Source organism: Opisthorchis viverrini (genome assembly GCF_000715545.1).
Source record: "Opisthorchis viverrini unplaced genomic scaffold opera_v5_356, whole genome shotgun sequence".
Lineage (NCBI taxonomy): Eukaryota > Metazoa > Platyhelminthes > Trematoda > Opisthorchiida > Opisthorchiidae > Opisthorchis > Opisthorchis viverrini.
The window spans coordinates 488,073-504,966 of record NW_008752007.1 but is presented as its reverse complement, the minus strand read 5'-3'; the positions used below and the strand labels follow the sequence as shown (position 1 = coordinate 504,966).

At 44.7% G+C, this 16,894-nt stretch overlaps 1 protein-coding gene across 1 annotated transcript in view; it reads right to left on the bottom strand.

Annotated features, from left to right (window-relative positions):
• The window catches only part of T265_15099 (hypothetical protein), a gene marked incomplete at both ends in the record, with an annotated part of 37,218 nt that overhangs the window by 2,137 nt on the left and 18,187 nt on the right, over positions 1 to 16,894 (bottom strand). Inside the window, 4 exons of the mRNA XM_009176581.1 lie at positions 1,394 to 1,697; positions 8,367 to 8,687; positions 12,904 to 13,215; positions 15,791 to 15,947. Of these exons, the coding sequence (XP_009174845.1) occupies positions 1,394 to 1,697; positions 8,367 to 8,687; positions 12,904 to 13,215; positions 15,791 to 15,947 (1,094 nt within the window). The remainder of the gene's footprint in view (positions 1 to 1,393; positions 1,698 to 8,366; positions 8,688 to 12,903; positions 13,216 to 15,790; positions 15,948 to 16,894) is intronic.

Here is a 16,894-nt window from a genome sequence, read left to right as displayed (position 1 = left end):
GGCTGATACTTAAAACCCTAGCGATAGAAACCTTCAGTTATATCAGGCGGTAACAAGACTGTTCTTGCGAAGCTTGTGTGTTTGAAGAACAGCCCATAGACAAGTCTACGTTGAACTGTGCGACTGGAAAAATCCTATGGTACAGACAGCATTCACTCAGTGTAGTGACGCGGAAAAAGCATCTGTGGAACGTCCACAGTTGTAGCTAAATTATGGTCTGTCACAACAAGATTACAAAAGCAATAATGAAACAGCACAAAAAGTAGGATCATTCGCAGCGACGACCGTGAACAAGAACAAAGGACCTATCTGTCAGGGGAAAAGCTTAATTTCAAGTGAGAAAGAACTGGAGCACGTAAGAAATTCACAGCCCATCACGAGGTAACAAAACAACCTGATGCGAGCATCAACTGCCTCCTTTCTCTCCCACATATTCGCTCTAACCCCTTATCACTCCGTTGTTAGCGCCAGGTCCGTAGGCCTGTTGTTGAGAAATGACAGATCCGTTCGTCATCCATTACCGCTAACTGTAATATCTACGGCTAACTCAGCCACCACAGCCAGACACTTCGAAATCATTCTTCAAACTCAGTCGCACGGTTCATCTGGAAGTGTTTGCACATTGAAACAGGCTGGACAAAAGATTCCTCTTGCCTGTATGCTGCACTCGCTTCTTGTTCTAGTACGGCAATGAGGCACCCATCTGAAGTTGCTTTCAATTATGATGATGATGCGCATCAGTTGCACACTTGAGCTCCGTGATCTCATGTCTTCACCTACAGTTTCAGCTGAGATTGTCAAACATGAAGCTCCTGAAGAAGATAAGACCACCCGTCTGAAAAAAACTGCACGCAACGGCGAGTCATAGTTGANTGCCTCCTTTCTCTCCCACATATTCGCTCTAACCCCTTAGCACTCCGATGTTAGCGACCGGTCCGTAGGCCTGTTGCTGAGAAATGACAGATCCGTTCGCCGTCCATTATCGCTAACTGCAATATCTACTACGGCTAACTCAGCCACCACGGCCACAGACACTTCGAAATCATTCTTCAAACTCAGTCATTCGGTTCATCTGGATGTCCTTAATGTTCGCAATCTGAAACAGGCTGGACAAAAGATTCCTCTTGCCTGTATGGTGGACACGTTTCCTGTTTTAGTAAGGAAGTGAAGCACCCATCTGATGCTGCTTTCAATTATGATGATGATGCGCATCAATTGCACAAGTGAGCTCCGTGATCTCATGTCTTCAACTACAGTCTCAGCTGAGATTGTTAAACATGAAGCTCCTGAAGAAGATAAGATCACCCGTCTGAAAAAAACTACACGGTGAGGAAGACAACTGCACGCAACGGCGAATCATAGTTGAAGTTGGACAGTTCAGTGACAAAGTTACCTCAACATCCTGATTGATATTCCACACGTCCAGACGACCGGTACCGTCTACCGCCGCAAACACCGCAGGGTGAACAGGACTCCAACTAACATCGTACACATAGTCGAAATAATCCTCAAATGTATGTAGTGGAGTGTATTCGGAAGTGGACCAAAGGCGGACAGTCCAATCGAGAGAGGAGGTAAGGAACAGAGAAGAGAAGTTCATGGCACCGGGACACGGATGAGTCGATATGGCTGTGATGGGAGCGCAATGACCTTTGTATGGAACGTTACGAGATGCATCGTCCGTGGTTGCTGTGCGACTGTTGCAATAGCACAAACAAAAGAGGTTCACGAATTTGAAGTTAGAGATAGTATAGTGACATAAAGCACCATATTAAAATCAGTAAGAGAGGACTCAAATTATCCAAGTGGATACAGTTTAGGAATACTGGACAGTAGTAAGTTCCGTCTCCATGAAATCGAATCGCAGCAGTGCCAAGAAATGTTTTGTGAACCTGCGGTTTGGGTTTCAGGGAGGATGTCTAAATGAACGACTGGGAACCTCTAAAAGCCGTTTGCAACTCATGTAGGAGTAGTTAGACTCGTCAGCAATCAGCATAAATATGCGAAATCAGCTAAGCTGAAACCTTAAAAGCTTGCGGATGTAAATTACAACTATCTCTGATGAACAGCGTTCCCAGATGAGCGAAATCGACCTGTGTTCAGGTAGAAGAGTAACAAGACAGTGTGCATCAGGGACGTTATTATTTAAAGAAGAGTAAAATGAATCCCGTAAAGGAACTTAAAAAAATCGGAATGCGGAAAATTTCCCACTTGAGATGTACTAAAGTTAGGGAGAAATAACGCAACTTGGAGACTCAGAAGAAACTGACCACAAAGTGGGTGGAAACTTGTGCAAAAAACACTAAAACAGGTCCACGAGGACACGAAGGATGCTTAGTCTGATATCTATGCGGTCAGATATAACTAAAATGCCAATGGTGTTGTAGTACATGCATCCACGATGCACCGTGACTACTGATCATTTCGTTCCGAGCATCACATTACGAATAACCTCTAGAATAAGCAAAACAGATTGTTCACCACACCGTGCTCCACAATCAACCATAATTCCCACCATCAGTGGGACTTACCTATCACAATCATCATCCACAGCATCAAATAAGTGCTTCGCTGGGTGGTAGTCTTTAAATCAATTTTCGAATCTTGGTTGAGAAAAGGCAGTTCTTGCGAAAACTAGAAGATAATCTACTGAAGAAACACTGGGCGAGTGGATTTTTGAATGAACACAGATTGGGGGCGAGATGGCCCTAGTGGTTAGAGCACGAATTTACTGACTGGAAGGTCCGAGCCCGACCTCTGCCTCTCAACTTCCCCTGTCTAGGCTTGGGCAATCTGGAATTATCCCAGCCCAGTGCTACAGTTGAACGATTTTTTATGAGCAGAGGTAAGGGTATCTGATTGGGTAATAATCATCGCGTGACGTCATCAGCAGTAATTCTTAACCAACGTGTTGCTAGGACGCTATAATCCCATGCAAGTGATGACAGAAGTGGCGACGCCACAACACTGGGTTCTATGACAACAGTGGTGTTCATCAAACCGAACAAAGCGTTTAGACGATTAAGAATATCTGGTTGCGACGAAGGTAGTTTCACTCAAAAGCAAGTATATAAACTGTGGTATCTTTAGGAAGTAATCCACACAGAGGGCATCAACTAAGCAACGTGTCACCTGTCAAAAAACGATACTCAGAATTTACCATAACATTGGGACCATGTACACACAGAGTTCGTCTTGCATTTGCCTCTAAAACGGTTGGGGAACACATCACAATGCTCCAGACATCCGTTGCCCGGTTAAATTCTGCTGTAGCCCCTGGAATGGTTACCCATGGAGATCAGTGGTTTGCGTCTTATCACAATTTGGTTTGAACAGTATTTCCAAGAAAACAAACTTCGCTCCGATACACATGAACTCAGTCTGCCACATTCTTTCACTGTAGGGGAATCGGTGTACTAATGGCTGTGCTGAAATCGGCAGACATTGTGGCTGTTTCTGTTGGAGTTGGTACCGTTTTCAGCCATTCAGCTGAAAGGCTTCTACTTGAAAGGTTGCGCGCTGATACTCATCCTTGCACGATCCGTTTGGCAGCGTCTCAAATGATCACTGTCTGTGCATTGTATCCGATTGCGCCCTAAAAGACTGCAACTGCGATAGTCCTAAAGACAGCTTTTACGACGCTTTGAGCGTTTTACTACGACAGGCTAAGAGCTCGGATATTGCTGTGGCTGTCAGGGATATGAATGCGTAAACAGGCTGACTTAACTCGACTGAGGCTCAACTGGGTAGTTGTCTGGGAGTGGGATCGACACGCACGAACAAAGACGAACAACTGCTGCAGTTATGTGCTAAAAACAGATTGTTTCTGTACAGTACTAACTTCCGAAACAACCCAAGCAACTTAATCGGCATGCCATCCAGACTTTAACGCAGACAGACCACATCGCTTATAGAATATTTGGATCAATTACTATCACCTAGGTAGATCTCGATCACCAGCTTGTCCGTTGCTGCTTTTACCTGTGCTTGTACTGGACCCGCAAGATGCACACATCTCGTCTGGCCTTTGAGAAACTCTCCGATCCTGATGTGAAACAAACCTACAAACACCACACACTGTATAATGCATCTCCTGATCTGACTGTTACAGAAAAGTGCTGTCAGCATCACCGCGAGATGCGAAGCACTTCACACGTGGGACCACACAACCAACTACGCCTAAGCACCAGATCACGCGCAGCAGTTTAAAATTTGCCCAAGTTCGGACAAGAATCCCTCTTGGTGGGGTATGTAATAAAACTTGATGGACTGTTAACCAGCAGTTGATGATGATGCTGATGATCGATGTCGAAGTATCTCCAATGATCGAGGTTACCTAATAGATCCAAAAAGCCGATGAGATCGGGAAGGCAAGAAATTCTGGAACTGTGTGCAGACTATTCCAGCAGATACTGTAAAAATGTATCTGGTAAGCAAAACAATCACTGACAAGAACGACCCGCTAATATATAAAAAGCAACTACACCGGTATTGTTGAATTGGACGGTTACAACAGTCCAACTGAGCCCTCGCAATTGGTCGATAGGATCTACATATAAATAAACCAATCGTTCGGCCGTAACACGCTTTCGGTGTCTAGCAACCATGCAATCCGGAGGACGCACGAGGGCTGAGATACTGTCAGGCTACCAGACCTAGACAGGAGCAGTCTAACGGTTGAGTTCGAACCAAGGATTTTTCGGTTAGTTAATTCGCATCTTAACCAGTGAACAATCTCGAGCTCCGGATTCACAATCCTAAACGAAGACTCCATCAGCAAAATTGTAACATCCAACAGCTTCGAAAATAAGCGAGTGGATTTCTTCCCACAGGCGTAATCGTGTCGCCCGTCCTGACAAAATTCACACTGCTCTGTTCAAAGACGGAGATGAATTTTTCAGTTTGTCCGACTTGTTTTTCTTTAGTGAGGTCGAAGGGGACGCCCTAGCCAACTGGAGTAAGTCAACAGCAGTGCCTATTTTCGAAAAAAACTACTGGCATTGAATGTGGCAACTACGAAAGGATTAGCTTGAACCTTGACTGTTTGTGTCATTAAATTTAAATCGGCTTGCGACGGCGCTTGAAGACAGAACCCTTTCTGCAGGGGAAGGGGTTTTCACACCATGTCAAGTGAGCGAGCGACAGCATGCGCATACGCGCCCTACAATCTTGATGTCTTTTGATTTCAAGGGTGCATTTGATTCTGCCAACCTGTTTGTTCTATTCAACACACCTACGCAGCAGGGAATGCCTCAGAAGTTCGTATTCACAAACTTGTGGACGCGTGAGAGTGTATAAGCTGCTCTGAAAAAGCTTCCATGCAAGCAACGGTGTCCGAAATAAATGTACACACTTTCGAGTTCGACGATTAGACGAACTCAGGATGGTCACCAAAACTCCGGTGTTCAGACCGCTCCGAGAGAAGCCTGTCGACCTGGGATATGCAGACGATATTGTTCCCATTTTGAAAAAAAAGAGCGGAAAGCGCAAATGGCGCTAGAAAAGCCGACATGGGCCATTCTGTTGTGCTATACGTGCTTCTCACTCAAAACATGTAAAATTCCTCGAAAATGCCTTAAAGAATTCGTGGAAAAACAATAAAAGTTGTGGAACACTAATGTACTCCGTAAGGTGTATTAACTTCAACCGTAATGTGACGGACAAGTCATGTGAATCTCAATGGGCAGAATTACGTTTACCGATTCACGTCACTTGTGGTGTCAGAAGGACCTATTACTGGGTCTGAGGGAACGTGTGCATCAGACTGCGGTGCAGGTCTGTATTGCTTCAGTTAGATTATCTGAGGCACTTCAGTTCTTTGAAAAGCAGTGCGAATCAGTTGGAATAAGCGACCTCGCAATGGTGTAGTAGGGAAACAAATTCGCAGTAAAGCAAAACGCCATTCATCCAAATAATGCATCCAGCACAGCAAATTAAGGTGACCAAGTTTTGTGCTACACATGCCGAGTTGTGGTCTGGCGAGAAGCATGTTACTTTCCATGCCTAATTCGGATTGGTGAAAACCCAGAAATGGGTAGAATACGACATGGCATAAGGAATTTGAAGGAGGTTACGTAAAACTCGGGTGCCGTTGTGTTGTTCGCCTTCTAAGATGGGGCCTACGGGACCGTTCCTATGATTGAATGGAAACATCAAAAGGTATGGCGGCTAACCAATGTGAGTGGTCTTCATGCTGCCAGTTTCATTCCAGGTTGTCTGAGGTGTAGGCAACTCCAATGTAGGGGCTTTATTAAAATAAATTGGCATGGCTGTATGCCAGTGAAGCACGAATGATCTATGGTGCTGCGGTTCGGAACTCACTCGAATAAGCCTGTTTGCACCTCACCAATCTGGCAGTCTGTTAGGCCTGCTATGGCTTGTGAATCGGGTATGAACTGAAATACACCACCACACTTAAGAAGAAATTCGCGACATTCCGAAAAGCGGCTCGAGCTAGAACAAGGTCAGTCTGAGTCTACCAATGAGTTCGTAGAATACAGAATGGGAACAAACATCAACCACGTACGGTTAAAAAAACTGACCAAATAACACGCATCTTGCAATAGAGAACTGCTTAACGTGGCTGCACGTGATGAACATCTGTTTGTCAGGAGCTCACAATTATCTGATGGAATCAAGCACGGCCACAAGCTCAGAGCAGCTTTTTAAATAAACGCCTAGACAGAACTAATAACGATAGCAAATAATCGATATAATTGCACTGCCAGGGATATCGCAGAATGTTAAGCTGACCATTGCTTTAATGGGTAAGCCCACAGCTGTGATCAGATCAAGTCATTTGAACCAGAATAAATACAGTCTCAACGATATTTGATCAGAAGAGTGCAGACCCACACTACCTGCATAGCGATATCGGAAGACAATTTACGTGGAACAATGCATTTTCGCACATTCTGTGATCCATCACTAGCAAGCCATTGCAATCAACGTCTTTCAATCAGTCCAACACCCACCAATTCTTCGCACAATCAGTACATCACAAAAATATTGGACCTAGAAAGTGGATGCTAACATGTGGCTTTCAAAGTTAAGCCTTCTTCATCGTAGATATGCATTACTTTTATTGGTGACAACACAATTTCTAAGTCGGTTACAGACTGACGCAGAAAGATGGAACAAACAGCACGCTAGATGTGACAGGTGTGGTGCTCTTTCAAGCGGTACTCAGTATTTCTTGCAACTAACCATTAAAATACACCACACGTCTTCCACAAGCTTAAACATGTCACGGGATGAGTAGAACTACTGTGCTCACTTAACGTTTTATTATCCTCCTGGATGTATTATGTAAAAAACACTTAGGTGGCACCGGTAACTTCTTTTCTTACACTAAGCATGAGCAGCTTCGGCGCAGGTAAGAAAACGCTGGATGGGGACGACACTCGCTGCATACTGAATTGAGTTAATCCGCACAGGTGTCTTCACACATTTGCATACGTAGAACATACATTAGTCAAAATACGTTGTAGTAATTCTTATCTACCACTGTCTGGCAAAGCCGACTCTCCGAAATATCAGCCCCCAGGCTCCGCTACACACAAACAGCTACCTTTCGGTCTACTTCGGTAAGCATCAAGATAACCTTGTTTATCTTCCAGTCGGCCGAAAGTTTACAAATGTCAGTTACCCCTACGGATTTCGGTCATTTGATGGTATCAGGCCGAACCAATTGCTCGGTCGGGTACATGGCTATAAATCATTGCAAGGGTTCTTTGGTCTTAGCTACCACAGAGAAATTGGAAAACAGCAGACGGCCAGTCACATAACGGGAATGACAGCCGAATAGGCTACCTGTTATGGCTACCCGAGGAAGCGATACGCTACACAGGCATTGACGACGCAGCGCCACTGACCACATAACTGGGACGTCTGTCCGTGATATGAGCCACTGATGCGTTGATTATTGGTAGGAATGTAACGGTTGTCACTAGATACAGTTTAATAGTCTGTGCCTTTAAACTTCACTGCTAGATCACAGATAATCCAGCTTTCGGGCATCTGCACCCAGTATCTGGCTGGAGAAAAGCAGGCGTGCGAAATGGACGATCCTCCAACTCCTGAAGCATCTGGCCTAGCCAACGCAAACTATGGAGTATGTTCGGCTATGCTATCGCCATACAGTCCCCTTTGTATGAAACTATATGACACACTTCGACATTGCTAAGCCAATGTTAGCATGAGACCGCGGCAACTTTTCGGAAAAAGCGATTGTCAAACACCGAGGAAGCGAAAGAAAAACCGGGAATGCACATCGCCAACTGTCGAACCACATTTTTACAGGGAAACCACAAACCAATGAGCTGGACAAGACACAGCACCATCTATCCAGGCAAACTGACACTAACCTGCTGTGTCGTTGTCCACAATAGGCATTTCCATTCTCGGCGCCAACGGCATAATTGTTCACATCATTGGCGAAGAAAGACATGCAGGTGGGATAAAGTTCGAAATGTCCACCACCTGTCGCTGAGGGTACCTCACATACTCTGCTCTTTTCACGCGGTTGAGCCAACATTTCAATATTCCATGCACACAGCGATCCATCTGAACCGAGGCTGATGATATTGTGTGCATTCTGCGTGCCGACCACGGTCACAGCAAACACTGGGTGTGTATGAGCCATCGAAGTGAGAGGGCTCCGTTGAACTGGTGTTCGCTTGTTGACTCTAAAGTGTGAATGAGAAAGAGTAAACTGACAGACACAGTGGAGGACAAACAGAAGAAAGTATGCAAGAGAGCGGATGAATGGTGACCGAATTTCAAACAGGTACTGAAAAGGCGGGGGTGTTGACGTGAACAGTGAATACTGGCTAAAAAAGGAGTGCAATACACTGTGAAAACACCAACATATAAGGATGAGGGTTCTTTGGAATTGATTCTTTTTATGCGTTGAGTGGGAGCGGCGAAAGAAGGGTCATCCTAGCCCACACAAGTTTCTTCCGTCAAAAGGCCTGTTAAGCAAATAAATTTGGTTTTCACGACAGACTTAACCGAATCTCTCGTTTATGATATTTTACAACTGAATGTGCTGTACACAAGCCGCCTCATGTTTCAGTTTCAAGTAGAACACAAGATTGACGGAAACTCGGGGACTGCGCCTACCTAATGAGCCCCGTCGAAGAGTTATCAGCAACCTTGTGAGTAGTTGCCTGTTAAGCAACATAAAATGAAGTGGTATATGACTGCATTGCAGTTGAACAGCGCCCACTACTATTCAAAGTAACCGGGGGTTGGTATGAAACCCGTAGTCATCCAGGCGCAGCGAGCTCATCGCTTTTGTGGAATATCTAGCATGCACAAAAGTGAGTGAACTGAAAATCACCAGGAAATCGGACCAATAACCCCAAATCGAGCATTCTAAATAAGACTGAAACTAATAGCTGGAGTCTCAGACCTGATAGTTTCTCTTTCCCACCGATGATGAATCCAGAACTTGGAGAAGTCACACATAGAGTAAACTCTTCCCTGTGGGGGATGAATTCTTTACTTAGCTACTCTAATGTCAATTCCCAGTTTTATTGCGAGGACATCGATGAATGGGATATCTATGTCTCGTGTGACATCCTATCTAGTGCCAAAACATGGATATGGGGCTATGGGAAAGCTGCAGATACTAGCAGAAAAAGGCTGCGGTCACTGTCAAGCGTGCTGGCTTTTATTGGTGGCATCCGTCACGTCACAATCCCCGACCGAATAGTCTACTTCGACGGTGGACAAAAAGGCGTGAGACCAGGACGTTGAAAAGGTGAATCAATAAGGACTGAAAGAGCCGAAGAAATATAGATTGAAAAGACACTTGACTTGGAATAGAGGTGTGGTCGTCCAAGGATGAGCACATTTCCGTTTTGAACCACAAACCGATTCACCACGGATGCCGATTTGTCTGTCATATTTCTTCGGCCTTCACTACATTAAGGTCCCTGTTGTAATTGCTGCTCGTCTTTACCAGTTAAACCTACGCCTTGTTCTACTGTTCACTCGCAGGGGTTTGGAAACCCATATCTTGGTTTACCAGTTTCACACATTCCAATGGCAGCTAAATGGATTATTCTTGGTCTGTTCGTCTGCGACGAACGTTAGCGTTCCGCTTTGTCCCCGTCATCGTCTAGGACAGTTTCGTGCTAGCTCTCAGTAGAGCCACCTGAGTTGACATTGTACTGCACAGAGAAGAGAACAAAGCCAAAAGAGTTTCATCCAACAGTCAAAAGTAGCGTGAGCAACTCTGTAGATCAAACCCTGTAGACCGTGAACCATCTGATCCATTCACTAGGGAATTGGTCTCAATTGTCAACTGTTGTTTGAAGCGAAGTATAGTATGCAGTGATTCTCCTTTTAAGGACGACCCGTAAGAGCTGATCAAGCTCGATTTTTCTTGGGGAATCGAACAAACCACTGGCTAACCCCAAGCAGCGTTCATAATGCTACTCACCCATGTCAGCTCGGAATGGGGCGTCTTGATTCGAACAAAACACTGGCTAACCCCAAGCAGCGTTCATAATGCTACTCACCCATGTCAGCTCGGAATGGGGGCGTCTTGATTAACCAATATCGACAAAGTTCATATGCCTAAAAGTCTCCGGCACAAGCTACCGGTTTGTTTGGGTCTACGAACCGGAACTGTTTGACCAGCAGTGCCACTGGCCCCCATATGTTTCTAGTCATGATGTGGAATTGATGGTTTTTCAATACTGCAGCTACAGAAGTGAAACTATGGTATAAACAACCAGCACTCTTGATCTTCCTACTGTAATATTCGAACCAGCTTTGTAATAATCAAACTTACTTTAAGCCCGGTATCCAAGTAGTTAAGAGACTGATTATGCATAATCATACTTCCACTTTGACCAGCTTTGAAATATACTTATGGCAAAATGGGCAGCAACCATGAAACGCAGCTGGGAAAATAAATGTCAAATTTATTCGAGATATTCTAATCCTTGGGGTAAGTTGCCCAGTGATCCTACTGCTGCCACCTATCACTTGCTGTTTCACTCTTGTTTGAGCCGCCTTACCTTAAGCCTCATCATCATGCAAAGCACGTTATCTGCAACAACGCTGTAAACGTTTCGTCCATGGTAAACCTATGTCGACATGCTGGCCATTTCGTTACGCAGTTCTGAGGTGAAACCCAATCCGACATTGGGCGTATTAACTTTCTTATTCTTTTTCTTCAACTGTAAATACCATGTGGATGTCGTGCAGTCACAGTCTTGTTCATCGATGATCTGGTGCACAGGATGGATAGCAACGCATTGGAGCCGGTAGACGATGCGCTTCAAATGTGAATCCGGGATTGATAGTAGACTTTGTTTTAGGAAGATCGGGAGAGAACGCTATGCACTGAAAGCAACAATCTCCATAAATGCAAGTTAGTGAGCGCGTGACGGGGTCATGTCTGTCAGTATCTCCTAGCGCTAATGTGTCATGGCTCTGGATCCGTATCCAGAGAGAATGCAATAACCACAGCAACTGGCTTCCACACTACGTTGTCAAGACATCGCTGGAACCCTTCTGGCTCGTTTCCTCCACCTCCTCCTCCTCATTGCTGTGCGAAAAGGGCTAACCGAGGAAACCGGTCGGCTGGCATACGGAGCACGGGACCGAACCAACGTAATCTATGAAGCATGATCAGCCCATCTATTGTGGGCGGGTTATTTCTTCCGGAAACAATTCGGCCGATTTCAGCTCCACTGATCCGACATTCCCATCAGACTCGAACAATGCCAATACATCGACAGCCAAAACCTGAAAGTATTTTTAACGCCCTCAGGGCCAAGAAACCAAGTTTTCTGATCCACATGACAATATGGAGCACACCGCAGCAGTTTAAACTCGGCGCTTGACAAACAAGGCGATGCCACGCCTGTGCCAAAAGCGATGAAGGCTGACAATGGCTCTTCTGGCCTTTCCACTACAAATGAGAATATCGTCTTTTGTTATACCAAGGAGATCGATACGGATACCCAGGTAGATAACTATCTCTACTGCCTTAGTCGACTCATCTGCAAGCATGCGGTTTGAGCTCAAGCACTTCTAGTTTTGAAATACCATTCAACACCTTGCATGTGAAGCACATGCCAAACCGTGAGGCATCAGATCCCAATAGGGCTATGTGTTTTGTGTACTCCATATCTGTGAGCGACTACCCTGAGCATCAGAGGCTGGGGATGAGTCCTCTATGTTCATATCCATGGCGAAGTCGAACAGGACGGGTGAAAGAGGACACCCTGCCTGACACCATACGATGTAGTGAACCCAGGCGAGAGCTTGCCGTAGACCACGTATCCACGGAAGTTCGTGTACATCAACGTCAAGACAGAACAGCATTAAGGTGGATGACGATAAAAATGGTGAGGCGCTCAAAAGTTCCACGAACAAACCTCGTATGAAAATGGAGACAGGAGCGGAGTGGTAATACGTTTCTTGGAGGACTAGGGTTTCATTAGCATGTTGCTAAAAAGAGTACGAACCAGTTATGCAGACGCAAACAGTCAGTTCTTTAAAATAATCAGCTTATTAAGTTGTCCTAGCAACAGGGAAATTTCCCCTCCAACAATCTCCCGAAAATAACGTTGTTGTTATCCACAGCCGCAAAGTACAATCTTTGGGATAGAAAACCTACACCCCGAAAACGGTAACAAAAGCTGGATACCTGGGTGATTTCAAGGTGCATTGACTGTCCCTCGCAGATGAAACAGCTTCGTGAGCCAGTAGTCTCTCCCCAAAAAACATGTCTAGGAGATTTGCAAAATGTATACGACGCTAGCCCAACAAGCGAAATGAATCAATGGTTGAAACTCGTAGCAACATTTGCATACTCCCCACGCACACTAAAGAAGATTACTAAGAAAAAATTGACGACGGGCCATTTTCTATGCTTACCTACTATCCCACAATACGATCTGACCGGAATACGTGCCCCCAATTACTAGGTTCGGGTGGAATTTGGACAACGTGGCTGAGGTAATCGGAGACTGGCAGTGAAAAATAAACTCCGGGCTGGTTTTCTTTGGGAATTTCATGTTCCAAATCAGACAAACTCCTTCCGGTTCGTGTGCGGCTTCCTCATTGATATGGTAAGCGGCCAGTAGTAGCTCCGGGTAGATCGTGGACCATTCCAAACTGGTTACCACACGACGTTTGGACCAGCGTTCATCGAAAAACTCATGGCACACTGTGACCAATTCACGGGACCTCGAAGAAGATGCAAAATTCAGCAAGCTGAAGGTAACTTGACAGTCTATGTCATGGAACATTTAAGTAAAGTTGAACTACTATTGTAAGACGAAATCTAAGAACTAGTTTCATTGGATTGCTACTGAAACTAGTCACCTCGGTTGGTGAGAAAGTACTAAATTTCGAACGTAGAATCTTTGAAAAGATTCCGTACCCAGTTGAATGAGTGTGACACGAGCGATAAAGTGTACGCCAAGCAAGTGACAGACTGGTGCAACACATCAAGTAATGTGCTGTGCCAATGGAGGAAAAACAGAAAAGCTAAGTAATGTCTTGGACGTTCCTCGAAATCTACATAAGGAACGCCTGAACACAAGGGCGGTTGAAGGCACCAGTCCGTGATTTCGACTCCAGTATCCACCCAACAATCACAATTAATTCAGGAACCACCAATACGCAAACGATACTTCGAGCGAAAATGTGGCTGTGCACCTTAAGCGGCCTCTTGGATAAAGGCTTTCAGAACTTCAAAAACCGGGGCAGGTTGCAGCGAGCAGTTGATGAGTCAGGCAAACCATATTATGGTATGCGTTCTTTTTTGCAGTCTTATTGTAGGTAACAAAACTCTACTAAACCGATACAGTTGGGCCACATTGCCCGCTAACGAATTACAGACACCTTAAAATAGGCTGTCGGTTCCCGCCTCAAGAATATGTGTACTTGGAGTTTCACCAATTAAAACATAAGCAATATTTTCACCACTTCGAAAGTCCCAAAAGGTCAGAAAAAACGTCCCAGTGCATCAGTGATGTATCGTCCCGAAAAACTCATTTTATACTGTCGCGTTGTATGAGAGTGGCAATGCATCTGTTTATTAGTTCAATGAAGTCAAGGAGGCTATCATCAGATGAAAAACTGGAGGTGACCACTGGGTAACGAGGGCGAGATTATCAGGTTAGTCCTGAAAAAAAGGACAAGGCCGTGCTTCACTAACTTCCCATCCCAACTGTTCACACACGTGCTCATGAGGGTACCGAGCGGAGAATACGAATGAATCCTAGTTGCGCGATTAGTGTGAAGACCGCGATTATATACTTGCCGTCCATCGGTGAAGCACGTATTAATCAGGAGTCTGGAGCTGGGGCCCATTACTGGCGCCATTCAGAATTACCAGTTCATTTATTCGATTTTATCGAAAGTTGCCGCAGATATGAACTGGTCCGCACATTTTCATTTCAAACATTATCTTTCCAAAGTCCATAACCCACAGGCTACCTTTCGTAACAACAAAATTAAAGATCACGTTCTAAAAGTCTGCCTGTTTGGTTCCCACACAACAACAGCCCTCGGAGACAGCCTTCTAGCTCATCTCAAGGGTATCACAACCTGAACACTACTTATCTGGATCGAGTACTTCTAACGTGTAAAGGTGTGATGGACCTAGGATGTGATGACAGCACTTGAAGGAACAGTTTTACACACGCAAGCTGCAAAGCCTTAAGACTTATTAATGAAAAATACACGATTGGTTTGTCAGAAAAGAAACGTATCAGTGTTACAAACAAGCACAACTCTTCAACCCGTCCTTTTATGGGCACAACCAGCACCTTTTGGCGACTGCCGCAATGCATAGTAGCAAAAAACTTCGAGTGTCCCTGGCTTAGTGTGATCGTGCAGGCGGTGGGCAGTACATATCAAAGTATTCAATATAGTAAGTATCTTTGCGAGTATGTTGGCATGTTGTTTTGGCTTGTTCAGAGGACTCATTCCTAACCAGAACTTTTCTGTACAGTCGATTGGAATTCGAGAATAGACATTTGCTGGGTAAAATTGACTGACAAAAGTGCAACGCAACGCCGGTCGAGTTGGTGAGAAGTAGAACACAGTTGTTTTACTCTTGCTAGGAATCAGCGCGCGCAAGTCCCGAGTCGCAGACTAAACGATGCGCATACTAGCCAAGACATTAAAGCCCTGCAGCAGTACACAAGCTCACCTGGCCACACGACGCATCAATCAGGAATGCAAAGATAGACATGCCAGAAAAACGAGGGGAAAACAAACAAACAAAACACGGAAGATTCAACTCACAATTAGCACTTACTTCAGAAGATGCAAAAATGAACGATGATAAACTTAGTCTGTGTGGTCGGAAGTACATCACAGGCAAACTTTGTAGCGTTGAAAAACTGAGCAGGGCATACTACTAGCAGGATGCTAAAAAATTATACTGGACCGACCAAACTGTGGTAGGCTACCTCAGGGTAACTCTCAATCACTCTTTATTCTTCCTCAAAACCATACGAGAGCAACAAGGCCGGTAATGAAGAATATAAAACACTACATACGGGATAAAGATAGGCAAGACTAAATAAACAACCCAATGCTCGTGAGGTTTAAATGGTGATAATCTAGCCACCGATCTAGGCTACAGATATCTGTCATGTTTAAAATGATCTCCTATCCGAAACACCGTTAACCAAAGGTCATTCAACACCCATTCAAATGAAGGAAGGGGGCACCAACGACAGCCCACAGTTCATTGTGTGACAGCAGTCCAGCAAGCTTCACACTTGGCAATGCTAAAAGTACTTACGTCTCGGCTTCTCTTTCGCCGCCAGTGTAGTCCAAAAATAGAGCATCTTCAGGTTCACAAATTGCACGTTCGATAATCTGAGCAGAACGGTTGAAGAATTGTATAAAATCATCCGACGATAGAATCCGTGTTTTGTCCTCTTCAGAAAGGTTCACAGCTGGATGAAAAAGCGAGGCAGGGTGAGAGTAACAACATAGTTTGAAGGGTCGCATAACGACAGTTGCCAACAGATGCAATCCTAGAACAAATTCACTGAAGTCAGTGAAAAATAAGCATGCGGTAGAAGACGTCTAGGAGGTCGTGGGCTTACTGGACAGATCCAGGATGCACTGGTGTGCAATACCTTCATTCTGGCTTAACTCCGCTGACTTAGAGCACCAGCACCACTAACCACACTTAAGCAGATGAACTATGTGACCGAAAGTTTGCTGTGCCTTGTAGTTGCATGCTTCTTCAGTCGCCCTTGTCAACTTATTTTAGTTCACCATCGAATCGATCAGCTGTCTACGCTCGCATACCTCTACCACTACAAAAGATAAGATTTGGAAAACATCTACCGTCTTTGAACTCCAGCTAGTTGCTGTCTGAAGTAACACGATCTTCTGGAAGCCACGTTACTGAGTTATTTGGGCTGCTTGTTTCTGTAACTTATTAAAAAGTTTTTGATTCCCTTGTTTGTTGAAAATTCTTCAAAACGGATTCTAAAAAATGATCACAAAACTGGCGACATCTGACGAGGAGATTTCAATAAGCTCTGTGTTTGCCGTCGCATTAACTTCGCAGTAAATTCATCAGAGATATCGACCGTGCGTTGTTTGTATATTTCAATTAGGCGATGAACTACCATTGCGGTTGCTCGTTCATTGAGATAATCTGTGGAAACAAAGTGTGGTACAAAAAATGCCAAAATCCTTCTGATAATATTATTCGGATACAAAATCAACCGTATCATACCCGGAAACTTAGGTGCTCTAAGCGAGAAGCACCTTGACGCAGGTGAGCACGAAGCAAGAACTTCGCAATACGGTTGAATATGGGTCCAAACTGATGTGTTTACATGACAAACTTCTTAAAAAAGGTGTGTCAGGTCACTATACACCCCTA